At 36.1% G+C, this 16,795-nt stretch overlaps 1 protein-coding gene across 9 annotated transcripts in view; it reads left to right on the top strand.

Annotated features, from left to right (window-relative positions):
• Positions 1–16,795, top strand: part of LOC122200466 (phosphatidylinositol 3,4,5-trisphosphate 3-phosphatase TPTE2-like) — a 165,449-nt gene that overhangs the window by 93,464 nt on the left and 55,190 nt on the right. For all 9 annotated transcript variants that reach the window (XR_006193979.1, XM_042906550.1, XM_042906476.1 and 6 more), the window contains 3 exons: positions 10,088–10,148; positions 10,981–11,062; positions 11,165–11,253. Coding sequence is in view for 8 of the 9 variants with exons in the window: in XM_042906550.1 (XP_042762484.1) it covers positions 10,088–10,148; positions 10,981–11,062; positions 11,165–11,253 (232 nt within the window). In the remaining variant the exon portion in view is untranslated. The remainder of the gene's footprint in view (positions 1–10,087; positions 10,149–10,980; positions 11,063–11,164; positions 11,254–16,795) is intronic.

Below are 16,795 nucleotides of genomic sequence, written 5' to 3'. Positions count from 1 at the left end.
ATACCTCCAGATTTGTTCTTTTTTCTCAAGGTTCCTTTGGCTTTTGGGGATCTTCATGATTCCATACAGATTTTAGGATTATTTGTTCTAGTTCTGTGAATGATGCTGTTGGTGTTTTGATAGGTATTGCATTGAATCTGTAGACTGCTTTGGGGAGTATGGACATTTTAACAAGATTAATTATTCCAATCTATGAGCCTGGAATATCTTTTCATTTACTCCTTTTTTCTTCAATTTCTTTCATCAGTGTTTTTTTAAAAATGTTTATTTATTTTTGATAGAGATTGAGAGCTCTAGCAGGGGAGGGACAGAGAGAGAGAGGGAGACAGAGGATCTGAAACAGGTTCTGTGCTGACAGCAGACAGCCCAACATGGGGCTAGAACCCACAAACCGTGAGATCATGACCTGAGCCGAAGTCGGATGCTTAACTGACTGAACCACCCAGGCGCCCTCATCAGCGTTTTATAGTTTTCAGAAAACAGATCCTTCACCTCCTTTGTTAAGTATAGTTTTAGGTATTCTTTTTGGTGCAATTATAAATAGAATTGTTTTCTCTTTCTGCTATTTCATTATTAGTGTACAAAAACATAATGGCTTTCTATGTATTAATTTTGCATCTTGCAACTTCACTGAATTCATACATACTAATAGCTTTTTGGTAGGGTATTTAGGATTTTCTATGTGTAGTATCCTATCATCTGCAAATAGTGACTGTAACTTCTTCCTTACCAATTTGGATGCTTTTTTTTTCTTTGTCTTATTGCTGTGGCTAGAGCTTCTAGTAACTAGTATGTTGAATAAAAGTGGTGAGAGTAGACATCCCTATCTCATTTCTGATCTTAGAGGAAAAATTCTCAGTTTTTCACCACTATGTATGTTTGTCATATATGACCTTTATTATGTTGAGTTATGTGCTCTCTAAACCCATTTTTTTTAGTTTTATCATGAATGAAAGGTGAATTTTGTCACATGATTTTTCTGTACCTACCAAGATGATCATATAATTTTTATACTTCATTTTGTTGACTTGGTATATCACAGTGATTGATTTGCGAATATTGAGCCATCCTTGCAACTCCAGAATATATCCCACTTGATCATGGTAGACGATCCTTTTACCGTATTATTGAACGTGGTTTGATAATATTTTGTTGAGAATTTTTGCTTCTATGTTCTATGTGATATTGTTCTGTAGCTTTCTTTCCTTCCTTCTTTCTTTCTTATAATGTCTCTGGTTTTGGTACCAGGGTAATGCTGGCCTCATAGAATGTAGTTCAAAGCTCTCCTTGCTTTGATATTTTTTGTAATAGATTAAAGAGAATTGGTATTAACTTTTCTTTAAATATTTGGTAAATTCACCTGTGAATCTATCCGGTCCTGGAATTTTGTTTGTTGGGAGTTTTTTGATTAACAGTTCAATTTTGTTAGTAGTAATTTGGTTTTCAAATTCATATTTCTTCCTGATTCAGTTTAGGAAAATTGTACGTTTCTAGGAGTTCATTTATTTTTTCTAGATTATCCAATTTGTTGGCATATAATCTTTTGTAGTACTTGCTTATAATCCTTTGTATCTCTGTAGTGTTTTTTGTTACCTCTTTTGTTTCTAGTTTCATTTGGTTCCTTTTTTTTTCTTGATCAGTCTGACTAAAAATTAATTGATTTTTTTTTTTTTTTACATTTTGAAAGAATCAGCTCTTCATTTCATTGACCTTTTCTATTCTTTAAGACTATTTAATTCATTTCTGCTATGATTTTCTCTAAAAAAAAAACCAAAAAAGGCGTGAGTAGGGAAGGGGCAGAGGGAGGGGAAGAGAGAATCTCAAGATCTCAAGTACACTCCACATCCAGTGTGGAACCAGAGATGGGGCTTGATCTCACATGAGATCATGACCTGAGCTGAAATCAAGAGCCAGACACTTAACTGACTGATCTACCCAGGTGCCCCTCTGTTCTGATTTTTATTAAATCCTTCCATCTACTAGTATTGGGCTTTATTTTTCTTTTTCTAGTTTCTTTAGGTAAGTTTAAACTGAAGTTTTTCTTATTTCTTCAGGTCAGCTGGTATCTCTATAAATATTCCCCATTAGGACTATTTTCTCTAGGTCTCAAAAATTTTATTTATTAAAAAAATTTTTTAAGGTTCATTTTTTTTTGAGAGAGACAGAGAGAGAAAGTACAAGAAAGGGAGGGGCAGAGAGAGAGGGAGACACAGAATCAGAAGCAGGCTCCAGACTCTGAGCTGTCAGCCCTGAGCCCGATGTGTGGGCTTGCACCCATGAACTGTGAGATCATGACCGAGCCGAAGTCAGATGCTTAACTGAATGAGCCACCCAGGTGCCCTTCAAAGATTTTAGACCATTGTATTTTCATTTTCATTTTCATTTGTTTCCATGTATGTTTAACTTTGGTTTTTGTTTTTCTTGTCGACTCATTTGTTGTTTAGTGGCATGTTGCTTAGCTTCCACCTATTTAGTTTTCCAATTTTTTTCTTATGATTGATTTCTATTTCATCCCATTGTGATTAGAAAAGATATATGATATGGTTCAATCTTTTTAAATTTATTGAGACTTGTTTTGTAGCCTACTATGTGATCTATCCTGGAGAATGTTCTGTGTGCATATAAAAAGAATATGTGTTGTGTTGTATTTGTATGGCATGTTCTGTATTTATCTGTTAGGTCCATCTGACCTAATGTGTTGTTCAAAAATACTGTTTTCTTATTGATATTCTGCCTATATAATCTACTAGAGTGATGTAAGTGCTGTGTTAAAGTCTCCTATCATTTTATTACTCTTTCTTCCTCTATGTCTGTTAAAACTTGCTTTATGTATTTAGGTTCTCCATTATTGGGTACATAGATATTTATAATTTTTATGTCATCTTGTTCAACTGACTCCTTTATCATTATGCAATGCCTTTCTTTGTCTCTTGTTAGTCTTTAAGGTCAACTTTGCGATATAAATGTTGCTACTGTGGATTTTTCTCCCACTTCCTTTTGCATGAAATATCTTTTCCATCCATTCACTTTCAGTCTGAGTGTATCCTTATATCTGAAGTGAGTATCTTGTAGGCAAAATATATATGAGTCTCGTTTTTCATCCATTCTGCCACCCTATGCCTCTTGATTGGAGCATTTAGACAATTTACATTTTAAAAAATTGTTTTTAAGTTTATTTATTTATTTTGAGAGAGAGAGAAAGCACAAGTGAGGCAGGGGCAGAGAGGAGAGACAGAATGCCATGCAGGCTCCATGCCATGAGTGCACAGTCAGATGCCAGGCTTGAACTCACAAACTGTGAGATCATGACCTCAGCAGAGATCAAGAGTTTGACACTTAACTAACTGTGCCACCCAGGCACCCCTAGACCATTTACAATTAAAATAATTATTTTCAGTGTGTACTTAATGGCATTTTTATTGTTTTCTGGTTGTTTTTATAGTTCTTCTCTGTTATTTCTTCTTCCTCTCTTTCCTTCAGTTTATGACTTTCTGTAGTGTTATGCTTGGCTCTCTTTTTTTGTGTATCTATGATAGGTTTTAGGTTTGTGTTTACCATGAAGTTTGTATATAACATTCTAAGTATATAACCGTCTATATTAAGTTGATGATTATTTAAGTTCTAACATATTCTAAAGGAATTTTTTTACTCCTTCCTCCATGTTTTATGTATATGTTGTCATATTTTATATCTTTTTATTTATAATTTTCTTCTAATTATGGCCTTTTTGTTTCCACTTTAAAAAGTCCCTTTAGGGGCGCCTGGGTGGCTCAGTCGGTTAAGCGGCTGACTTCGGCTCAGGTCATGATCTCACGGTCCGTGAGTTCGAGCCCCGCATCAGGCTCTGTGCTGACAGCTCAGAGCCTGGAGCCTGTTTCAGATTCTGTGTCTCCCTCTCGCTGACCCTCCCCTGTTCATGCTCTGTCTCTCTCTGTCTCAAAAATAAATTAAAAAAAAAAAAGTCCCTTTAACATTTCTTATAGGGCTGGTTTAGTGGTGATGAACTCCTTTTGCTTTGACTGAGAAACTCTATCTCTCCTTCAGTTCTGAATGAAAGCCTTGCTGGTGGAGTATTCTTAGTTGCAGGTTTTTTCCTTTCAGCACTTTGAATATATCATGCCACTCCCTTCTGGACTGCAAAGTTTCTGCTGAAAAATCAGCAGCTTGTGTATCCAGACCCCGCTCCTATCCACACTACCAAGGTGAAGAGGGGACATAAACCATGACATGGAACAGCCTGTCCAATCCAGAGAGATTTCTAGGAGTTCCCCCATCATTTGGCAGAATTCTAGGGCTAGATGTTTTATATTCTAGTTGCCCGTTTAAACTATGGCTTTTTTCTGTGCCCCAGGGCAGATGAATCTCTTCTTGGACCCACAGTTTACAGCATCATTACTGTGTCTCCCTCTTTCTTGCTGTTCTCTGTGTGATTTGTCTACCTTTTGTTGTGCGGAAGCTGTTCAGTCAGCCCTCAGTTCTGCAAGAGGAATTATTTTATTAGTATGTATAAATATGGTCCATGGAGAAGATGAGTTCAGGGTCTTCTTATATCACCACCTTGGAATGGAATCTCAATTTTCCTTATCAGCTGGTCTACAATGACCGTACCTGGGGTACCTCATATCTGCTCCACATATTTTCATCCTCCATTAGGCTAGCCTGGGTGTGTTCTTATGTGATGGCAAAAGGTAAGAGCTGGAGTGGAATCTTGCAAAAGGCTTTTGCAAGTTCCTGCATTGTGGCATTCCACTGACTAAACCAACTCATGTGGTAGAGCACAATGTTGGAGAGCAAGGGCAGTACAAGGCAGATGCAGGGAAGGACAAAGTATTTGGACAATAAACGAAATCATTCTACCTTATCCTAAGGCATGGAAACTCTTCTATACATGCAAAAATATTTCAAACAATAACTAGTACATATTTATAGTCTTGAGATTGGGGCAGTCGAATAAAATCCATTTGTAAATGTTCAAAAAGGTCTTGAGGAGAGTGTGAACTCTATCTTATCTATGTTATGCTGTTTATGAATAAGACATGATTCTACTACTTTGCCAATTTTGAAAAATTTTCTAAACCTCTGTTGAATGAAAGGATAAACTACTTTATTCTTCCCATATGGGAATAGTTTTGGAGTAATTTGACCAGTACCCATTGGATGGATCATGTCACTTCAAGACAGTCATCCTCAAATTTCCAGAATCTATGTCTAGGAATAAAGCATTCTTTGCCAATATTGCTTTTCAGTAAGTTGAGCTGATGACTGTGAATTAATTATAACTCGTCTAAATTGGTTCACTTTTCTTTTGTCGATTTGGTGGTGATAAATATAAATTTAACAACACTTAATATTAGCTAAGGTGTTAAAAAGCCACAAACTTCATTAGCTTGTAAATCAAAGCAAAGACATCACTCTTGGTTTCTAGGGTGGTCTCTAGACTATTGATTTTTTTCCATTATTACAGTGTTATCTCCATAGGATATTGATGACATTCTAATAAGTCATGATCTTTTTATCATTTTCAATCAACATATGTGAAGAAGAGGTAATGAATCATCAGTTTTCATAAAATCCATAAATCATGAACCACCCCAAAAGCATATCTACTATCCATATGAATATTTATGGGATATGGCTCAGGGGTAGAGCATTTGACTTCATATGAATATTTGGCCCCCTCTTTTGCCAGAATGCAGGCTCATGTCTGAGCTATTAGTTCAGCTACCTCGGCAGACTGAGAATTCAGCAATGGAACGGCTTCAGTGCTTGCGTGTTCAGTGATAACAACACAAATCCTGCACAGAGGATGCCTTTGTCATTTTTAAGATAAAAGCCATCTGCAAACTAATCTAACTCAAGTCTGACTAAAGAGTGCAAGATTCAGATCTTGGCATAATTAACTCCCGACAGAATGCTAAGCAATCATGTGGTTCCCCTTTGCTCTTAAGAGAGAATACATTTGCAGAATTATAGTGTTAACAACAGTGAATAGTAATATGCAGAGCAAACAGTGGAATTTCATAAGTGGTAAATTTACTAACAGAAATGTCAAGTGTTGCCTAGAAGTAGCAAGGATTGTACATATGTGGGAATGAAGAAGCAAGCACTCTCATGGGAATGTCAACAGCCTGGCCACTGCTGCCACCACATTCTAGCAATGAGGGTGTACCTTCATCTCCAAATCAAGGAAAATGCTAAGGTAGACAATAGGCTTCTGGTCTAAGGTGTTCTGTTTAGGTAATATTTGAGTTAATATTGTGTGAACACACCAGAGAGAAGGGTTTGGCACATTCAGGATACCCAAAGCCTTTTTGTAACAAAAAGTATTATCTTTTGTAACAAAAAGGCTTTCAAAGAGTAGACAGCATTTTTCGCTTTCACATCCCAAGGAAGAGTTTCAGGAATTGTAAATTTAGTAAACCCATGCAAAGGCTGAGCTATTGAGAAAAAGGAGATCTACATTACCTATAGTCCTAAAAAACTTAGTTATCTTTTAGTTTTTGACCTGGGTTCAGTTGGATATTCTTTATTCTGTTTGAGGATGGAAACTATCCATCTATCCTCAAAAATGTAGTTTCTTCCTCAAAAAGTTAAAACCAGAGCTACCCTATGACACAGCAATTGTGCTACCACATATTTACCCAAAGGATACAAAAATACTGGTTTGAAAGGGCACAGGCACCCCGATGTTTATAGCATCATTATCAACAATAGCCAAATTGTGGAAAGAACCAAAAAATCCATTGGCCAATGAATGGATAAAGAAGATATACATGTGGGTACACACACACATACACACACACACACACACACACACACACACACACACTGTGATATTACTCAACCATCAAAAAGAATGAAATCTTGATATTTGCAATGACACGAATGACACTAGAGTGTATTCGAAGCAAAAATAATTTAGAGAAAGACAAATACCATGTGATTTCACTCATAGGTGGAATTTAAGGAACAAAAGAGATGAGCAGAGGGGAAGGGGAAAAAAGAGACAGAAGCAAACCAACCATAAGAGAGACTTAACTACAGAGAACAAACCGAGGGTTGATGGAGCCGGGGGGGGGGGGGGGGGGGGGGGGGGGGGGGGGATGGGCTAATTGTTGATGAGTATTAAGGAGGGTACTTGTGATGAACACTGAGTGTTATATGTCAGTGGTAAATCACTAAATTCTACACCTGCAACCAATTTTACCATATATGTTAACTAACTAGAATTTAAAAACTTGAAATTTTTTTAAAAATGTGCTTCTTGGCAGAGTTGAACTTTCTTTTATATGCTTTTTGTCTCTATTCAGCTAATCAGTTTAAGAGGTATTTGGAGTCTTCAGATAAACTATTTAAATCAGAAAACACAGCAGTAAATTGTCTATGTATTGAGTCAAGAATGGACTCTTGGAAAAAAACTCAAATTCTTGAGTTTTTTTTAGACATATAGAGAACTATGAAGGTGATTTTTTTAAGTCCCGAGGCTTAGCCATCCAGGCATATTAATATTTTCATAAAAAATCAAATACTATCGTTAAGTGTGGGTATACTAAAGAAGGTTACACATAAAGTAACCACTGTGACATATTTACTTGTTGAAGGAATGAAGGGCAAGACGGTATTCTAATGGTTGCATTATATTTCATTGGTGCTGTAATCAACCTCGAATGTTGGGTATTTAGGTGTCACCAATATTACTAATGCCACAACAGAGGCATAAAGACACAAAGACGTAAAACCTTTTCTGGATAGATTCCTAGGAGTAAAGTGACCTGGTTATGGAGTATTGAGTATTTTTAGGCTTCTCAAAATATATTGCCAAATCCAAGGGATTGTGTTAACAAAGAATCAAATGTTTTATTTTCATGCCATCTTTGCCAGCATTGGATTTTGTCATTAAAAAGGAAAAGGCTAGGGGCGCCTGGGTGGCTCAGTCGGTTAAGAGGCCGACTTCCGCTCAGGTCGTGATCTCGCGGTCCGTGGGTTCGAGCCCCGCGTTGGGCTCTGTGCTGACAGCTCAGAGCCTGGATCCTGTTTTGGATTCTGTGTCTCCCTCTCTCTGACCCTCCCCCGTTCATGCTCTGTCTCTCTCTGTCTCAAAAATAAATAAATGTTAAAAAAAATAATAAAAAGGAAACGGCTAATTTCATGGGTGAAAATGGGATTTTATTGTTGTTTTAGACTTCTTTATTGGTGAGGCTGAATATTTAGGTAGGTTGTTACACAGTTAGATTTTCTCTTTTATGATTTTATTTATGTCCTAGATCCACTTGTCTATAGGTTGACAGAATACTATTTAAATTGTTATTATAAGTTACTAGTTTATACTAGTATAACTAATGTGTAGATAATACTAGGCATAGTCCCCCTTCACGCAATTTTTTATCTGAAAAATATTCTCCCCTATTAATGTTTGTTGTACTGCAACATTTTTTTAAAATGGAAATTTCAAATTTTTATAAAGTCAAACCTAAATCTGTTGTCTGTTGATCTTCCACTGATTTAACAGTGCTTTTTCTTATCCAAAGAACTGGTTAATATTCGCTTAAATTTCTTAGAGATATTTGTGTTTCTTTATATTCCTTAATCAATCTGGATTTTATTTTGGTGTAAAGGAGCTCATGAATTTTTGATGTGTATGAGTCTATTTAGCCCCGCCCCCCCCCATTCCAGTATTATGCAGACTTGAAGCGTTTATCTTTTTGACTTACTATTTCCTCCTGACAATTTAACCAATTGATCAGTTTGATATCTTAATTTGTCTTTTCCCCAATACGAAGCCAGTAAACATTGCTCAGGGTACTATAGTCCTCAATTTTTGAGCTTTTTTATAGTCCTTTTGTTGTACAGAGACATGCACATGTGTGTATTTCAGATGGATAAATTTGCTGGAATATTGTATTAGTATGGTGATAGTAACCATTTTAAATAATGTCTATTTGAAAAGTTACACATATATGCACAAATTTGTGTCTATATACATATATGCACATATGCACACATGTGTATTCATTTTAGAAAATATGAAAACACAGATGACCCCCCAAAAATCTCCATATTGCCACCACTTAACTAAAATTTAATATAATAAAAATATTTATTTTTCTATCATGCATATAATACCATAATCATACAATATCACATCATGTATATCACACATGTCCAGTGTCATGCATATCACACACAATCATACTGTACATTTTTGCATTTATGTATTCATTTAAACAGTGCATACATAAATTATAATGTCCAACTCATTATCTAAAAAAACCTATTCAGAAAATAAGAACCATATATTACTGTGAATTTATAATTCAGAACAAATTTACTTAAAGCCAGTTTACTTTCTCTCGTAGCTTTAAACAGTGTGCATTTATAAATTTTTTTTTTAACGTTTTTATTTATTTTTGAGACAGAGAGAGACAGAGCATGAATGGGGGAGGGTCAGAGAGAGAGAGGGAGACACAGAATCTGAAACAGGCTCCAGGCTCTGAGCAGTCAGCACAGAGCCCAACGCGGGGCTCGAACTCACATACCGCGAGATCATGACCTGAGCCGAAGTCAGACGCTTAACCGACTGAGCCACCCAGGCGCCCCAGTGTGCATTTATAGTAGAGGTTAATCAGAGTAGTCAAGCACAACTTTGTAGGCTATTTGAAAACCATCAGTGGATGAGATGGGACTTGGAATTTACATACTCTTATATTCCCTAAATCTCCCCTAAAAGCTGCCAAGTGAGGGACAAGTGAATAAAAGGTAATGACCAAGGGCACCTGGGTGCCTCCGTCGGTTAAGCATCCAACTGTTTTTTTTGGCTCAGGTCATGATCTCACAGTTCATGAGTTTTAGCCCCTTGTGCACTCTTAGTGCAGAGCCTGCTTGGGATTCTCTCTCTCTCTCTCTCTCTCTCTCCCTCTCCCTCTTTCTCTTTCTCTGCTCCTATCCCCCTCTTGTGCTCTCTCTCTCTCAAAATAAATAAATAAACTTCAAAAGAAAAAAAAGGTTATGACCATTTCAGCTTCCTCCTAAGAAATGGTTTATGTTGGTGCCATGTGCATTTATGTAACGTGTGCCTGTTTTTTTCTAGGAAGTTGTGCGGTTCCTGGATACCAAACATCAAGACCACTATCAAGTCTATAATCTATGCAGTATGTACATAGTCAGATAGTTTGCTACCATCAACGGAAAGCAGATCACTGCATAAAAGAAGATGATTCTGCTTTTACATGTCATTTAATCATAAGTATTTGGTGGCGGTGGAAAGTGAGTTTGAAAATCTCTGTGTTGCACTGGCTCTATTTGGTAGGAAAAGACCGATCAACGGCATACATGCCCTGGTGAGGGAGGCAGGAGGCTTAAGTGGAGGCAGAGCCATGGGAGGTAGAATCTGCCCTAATGGTATTAGGTTTAGGAAAATACTTCTATTTTTCCTGCCAGCTCGTGTTTTGAAGACAGGCAATTCAACGAATACATTTCTAATTCACTAGGAGGGGGGTACGAGGAGAGCAAAGCCCAAATTAAAAAAAAAAATGCAAGTAGTCAATAAACAAGGGGAAATACGCTCAAAGAGCAAAACCCTGTAGAAAGCAGATTATATCCCAGTTTACTACTCTGCCTCTCTTGACTTTTCCTCTTCCTGTATATTAAATAGACATTTCCAGGAGGCAAGCACTCGGGTTGGCCACTTTTGCTTCTGCTCTGTGGTGTGTGTCTACCCTATGATAACATGAATAGCCTGATAGAAAATTAAAAGTAAGGTCTGTTAAACCCAAATAAGTTGTGCTTAGGTTACTCAAGGTGGACAAACCACTACTATCTCTGTTTTTCAGACTCTTAATATTCTTACAGCAGCAAGAGCCAGTCAGGAACCTTTTAAAGGTGGATAAGGAATTTATAATACAAAAGTACGACTTATTCATAACTTGATCCTTTACTACGTTATTAGGCGTAGAAACATGACCCATGCATCATTTCTTGTAGGTGAAAGAGACTATGATCCTAAGTACTTCCATTACAGGGTCCGGCGAATCATGATTGATGATCACAATGTCCCCACACTAAGGTAAGTTTTATGCCAAGTTGGCTGTCAAAAGAAAGCTAAATACCCTGGCCTTGATTTGGGGGTGTATTTTAATTCAACTAAAAATTTTGCATTTGAAATCAGTGAGATGTTGGCATTCACCAAAGAAGTAGATGAGTGGATGGCTCAAGATGACGAAAACATCATAGCAATTCACTGTAAGGGAGGCAAAGGTAAAAACTCTCTTTTTTCTAAATTTCTAAAATTTCTCTTTTTCTAAATGTTAATGCATTAAAGTACAAGAACAAGATATATACTGCTGTTAATTAGCATTAATAGTTATTAACATATTTAATAATTTTTTAAAAATATTTATTATTTATTTTTTGAGAGAGAAACAGAGACAGAGTGTGAGTGGGGGAGAGGCAGAGAGAGAGGGAGAGGGAGACACAGAATCCGAAGCAGGCTCCAAGCTCTGAGCTGTCATCACAGAGGCCAATGTGGGGCTCAAACTCATGAACTATGGGATCATGACCTGAGCTGAAGTCAGATGCTTAATTGACTGAGCCACCCAGGCACCCCAGTTATTTTTTTTAACTTTATTTTTTTGATGTTTATTTATTTTTGAAGGAGAGAGAGACAGAGCATGAAGGGGGAGGGGCAGAGAGAGAGGGAGACACAGAATCCGAAGCAGGCTCCAGGCTCTGAGCTGTCAGCAGAGAGCCTGACGTGGGGTTCGAACCCGTAAACCAGGAGGTCATGACCTGAGCCGAAGTTGGAGCATTAACCTACTGAGCCACCCAGGCGCCCCATAGGCATCCCAGTTATTAACATTTGTTGATGTTAGCTTCAAGACTGAAGGAAGCAAAGGAAAGAGGAAGGAGGGAGGATGGACGGTAAAGACTAAGGAAGGGAAGAAAATAGGAATAACAGAAGTAAGGAAGATTGAGCATATTTTTTTCTTGTTTCTGACTGCTTGCATTTCTTCATTTTTGATTTGCCAAAATATCTATGAAAATAAAAACGTGTTTAATTTTAGAAACTCAGAACACTTTTATTGAAGATTGTTCTTAAATTTTGTGAGAACCTTTTAAAGTTAAGGAGCCAACAGTGATGCTATTTCAGAAACCAAAAATCAGTGGAATTTTTATAGCATAGAGATACAAAGAAGTTGATTTTGGTGAGGTAAAATGGAAAAAAAACTTTTGTAAATTCAATCAATTTAAGTCGAGTTAGATTTTTCTCTCATTCAGCTTTAGGCTTTAATAATCATCTAAGCATATTTTATAATTTTTGACAAAGAATTACATTTTTGGTGGGCTACAAAACAGTTTTTTATTGTATTCCAGGAAAACACAATACTTTAAAACTGCCTTAAAAAGTAAAAAATAATAAAATAAAATAAAATAAAATAAAACTGCCTTATAGAATTGAGTAGAATCAAGTTTTAGTCTTACCTGAAAACTTATTTCAAGCCCATTAATTAGTAGGTAGATTCTGTCTTTAGTTCCATAGGTTGAAATATTCTGGATATGTAATTTATCATACCACGGAGAAATGAAGACCATAGGTGGAACCATACGGAATTGCCAGTTTTTGACCATCTTTTATTTACAAAAATGGTCATTTCACGTAGCTCAACCTAAAATATTATCTCTCATGCATGCAACTGGCTTCTGTTTTCTTTTCATTAAAGCTAATTCCCTGCTTGAAGGATAAACATTCATTTCAAATTTCATGTTTAAATTTTTTCTGAGAGGGGACTTAAAACTGTTCTGTGTTCACATGTCTTTCATTGACTTTCCTTTAGGATTGCTTGGGGGCTGGTATTCAGGTGGTAGGCTATTCAGAGTAGCCTCTTTTTTTCAAGTTTTCATTCATATTGATTTTGCTCTCTTCTTGGTGGCTGGTGCCTATACATTACCAGTAGTATCATGATAGTCAGAATATTTTACTATTGATTTATGAGACTACTTTAAATAAAGCGGATGCTAATTTTTTAGTATAGTTGACACACAATGTTAAAATAAAAACACTAGTTTGAAAAGACCCATGCACCCCTATATACATTGCAGCATTATGTACAATAGCCAAGATCTAGAAGCAACCCAAATGTCTATCAATAGATATTCATCTATTGATGAATGGACAAAGGAGATGTGGGGGGGTGTATGTGTGTGTATACATACACATGCAATGGAATATTACTCGGCCATAAAAAATGGATGCTGTTTTTTATTAGTAGTTTATATTATAAATATCTCCTCCCACTGTGTCTTTTAAGTTGATTATGATTTATTTTGTCACAGAAACCATTCTACACTATGTTAATTAGCTTGGATTTAAATACAATTAAAAAAATAAATATAATTTTGCATGTAGTGAAATTTCAGTGTGTGTGTTTTTGTGTGTGTGTATGTGGTTATGTTGTGTGTGTGTGTGTGTATGTGGTTTGTGCTTTTTGTCATGTTTAAGAAATCCAGGCTGTATACTGAGTTAGTGAAGGTATTCTATTACTTATAAAATATTAAAGTTTTATTTTTTACACTTAGGCCTCTAATCTAATTGAGATTTGGGGAGGGAGGTGTTTTTGTTCATACGGACAGACAGTTGTCCTAACCCCATATATAGCAGGCTCATTTATTCCCTCATTGACTTATAACCCCTTCTTAGTCATGTACCAAGTTTTGATAGAAGTTTGGGACTGTTTCTGAGTTCTTTATACCACACAACTGTAATTTTTTATTTAAAAAAAGTTTTTATTAAAGTATAGTTGATACAATATGTTACAGTAGTTTCAGGTGTACAACATACTAATTCGACAAGTCCGTACATGATGCTATACTCCCAACAAGTGTAGCTACTGGTCCATCACTATGCAATGCTTTCATGATACCTTTGACATTGCTTTACGATGCAATTGACTGTATTCCCTGTGCTGTACCTTTCATCCCCTTGACTTATTCATTCCATAACTGGAAGTCTGTATCTCCCACTCCCCTTCACCCATTTTACCCAAAGCCTCACTCCCTTCCCTTTGGCAATGACCACTTTGTTTTTTGTATTTATAGGTCTGTTTCTGCTTTTTGTTTTTTACAGTCCACATTTAACTGAAATAATAGGTGTTTGTCTTCCCCTGATTTCTCCCACTCAGCAGAACACCCTCTAGGTCCCTCCATGTTGTCACAAATGGTATGACCTCATCCTTTTTATGGCCGAGTACTATTCCATTGTGTATATATGCCACCTCTTATTTATCTGTTCATCTATTTATGGGCACTTGGATTGCTTCCATACTTTGGCTATTGCAAATAATGCTTCAGTGACCAGGGGTGTGAATACATCCTTTTGAATTAGTGTTTTTGTGTTCTTTGGGTAAATACCAAGTAGCAAAATTACTGGATCATATGCCAGTTCTCTTTTTAAGGAACCTAAGGAATTTTAAGGAATTCTATTTTGAGGAACCTCCATACTGTTTTCTGTGGTGGCTACACCAATTTACATTTTCACCAACAGTGCACAAAGTTTCCCTTTTCTCCACATCCTCACCAACACTTGTTATTTCTTTTTAATTCTAGCCATTTTGATAAGTGTAAGGTTATATCTAATTATGATTTTGATTTGCATTAACCTGATGATTAGTGATGTAGAACATCTTTTCATGTGTCTGTTGGCTATCTGTATGTCTTTGGAAAAGTGTTTATTCAGATTCTCTGCCTCTTTTTAAATCAAATTATTTGGGGGGGGGGGGTGGTTGGTATTGAGTTGTGTAAGTTATTTACATATTTTGGATATTAACACCTTATCAGATGTGACATTTGCAAATATCTTCTCCCATTCAGTGGGTTGGCTTTTCATTTTGTTGAAAACAAAAATTTTGTTGGTTTCCTTCGTTGTGCAAAAGTTTATTTTGGTGTAGTCCCAAAGGTTTATTTTTGTTTTTGTTTCCCTTGCTTGAGGACACATATCTAGGAAGATGTTGCTATGGCTGATGTCAAAGAGCTTTCTGCCAATGTTTTCTTCAAGCAGTTTCATGGTTTCAGGTCTCACATTTGGATCTTTAATTCATTTTTAGTTTATTTTTGTGTATGGTATAAGAAAGTGGTCCAGTTTCATTCTTTCACACGTATCTGTCCAGTTTTCCCAAAGCCATCTATTGAAAACATTTTTTCCCATTGCACAGTCTTGTTTCCTTCATCCTAGATTAATTGGCCCTATATCCGTGAGTTTATTTCTGGGCCCTCTATTCTGTTCTATTGGTCTATGTTTGTCCTTTTGTGCCAGTACCATACTGTTTGATTACTGCACCTTTGTAGTATATCTTGAAATCTAGGATTGTGATACATTCTTTTTCAAGATTGCTTAGGCTATTTAGGGGTCTTTTGTGGTTTCACACAAATTTTAGAACTGTTTTTTTCCTAGTTGTGTGAAAAATGGTATATATGTTGACAGGGATTACATTTAATCTATGAATTGCTTTTGGGTAATACAGACATTTTAACAATATTTAGTCTTCAATTCATGAGCATGGGCTGCCTTTACATTTGTTTGTGTCGTCTTCAATTTCTTTCATCAGTGTTTTATAGTTTTTTGAGTACAGGTCTTTCCCCTCCTTGATTAAGTTTATTTCAAGGTATATTATTATTTCTAGTACAATTATAAATGGCACTCTCTTCTTAATTTCTCTTTCTGCTACTTAATTAGTAATGTATAGAAATGCAATGAATTTCTGTATGTTGATTTTGTATCCTGCAATCTTACTGAATTTATCAGTTCTAGTAGTTTTTTGGTGAAGTCTTTAGGGTTTTCTATATATAGTATCATGTCACCTGCAAAGAGTTTTACTTCTTCCTTACCAGTTTGGATGCCTTTTATTTCTTGTCTGCTCTAGCTAGGACTTCCAGTACTATGTTGAATAAGAGTGATGAGTAGACATGCTTGTCCTGTTCCTGATCTTAGGGGAAAAGCTCTCAGTTTTTTACCATTGTGTATGTTAGCTATGTGTTTTTCACATATGGCCTTTAATATGTTGAGGTATGTTCCCTCTAAACCTACTTTGTTGAGGGTTTTTATCATGCGTGGATATTGTACTTGGTCAAATGTTTTTTCTACATCTGTTGAAATGATCATATGGTTTTTATCTTTTCTTTATTGATGTGATGTATCATGTCAATTGCTTTGTGAATATCGATCCACACTTGCATCCCAAGTATAAATTCCACTTGATCATAGTGAATGATTTGTTTGATGTATTGGATTCAGTTTGCTAACATGTTGTTGAGGATTTTTGCATCTGTGTTCATCAGAGATATTAGCCCATAGTTATCTTTTTTTTTTTTTTTTTTTTTTTTTTGTAGCACCTTTGTCTGGTTTTGGTATCAGGGTAATATTGGCCTCATAGAATAAATAAATTTCCCAATTTCCTTCCTCTTCTTATTTTTGGAATAGTTTGAGAAGAATAGGCATGCTCTTCTTTAAATGTTTAGTAGAATTCACCTGTGGTGCCATCTGGTCCTGGACTTTGTTGGAAGTTTTTGGATACTGATTCAACTTCATTACTGGTAATCAGGTAAACATATTGTGTTTCTTCCTGATTCAGATTTGGGAAGTTATATATTTCTAAGAATTTATGCATTTCATCTAAGTTGTCCAATTTGTTCACATACAATTTTTCATAATCTCTTATAACCTTTGTATTTCTAGAGTATTGGTGATTATTTCTCCTCTTTCATTTGTGATTTTATTTATTTGAGTTCTCTCTCTCTCTTTGTCTGT

The sequence above is a fragment of the Panthera leo genome, chromosome A1, assembly GCF_018350215.1.
Source record: "Panthera leo isolate Ple1 chromosome A1, P.leo_Ple1_pat1.1, whole genome shotgun sequence".
Lineage (NCBI taxonomy): Eukaryota > Metazoa > Chordata > Mammalia > Carnivora > Felidae > Panthera > Panthera leo.
This window is presented reverse-complemented; position numbering and strand designations above follow the sequence as displayed.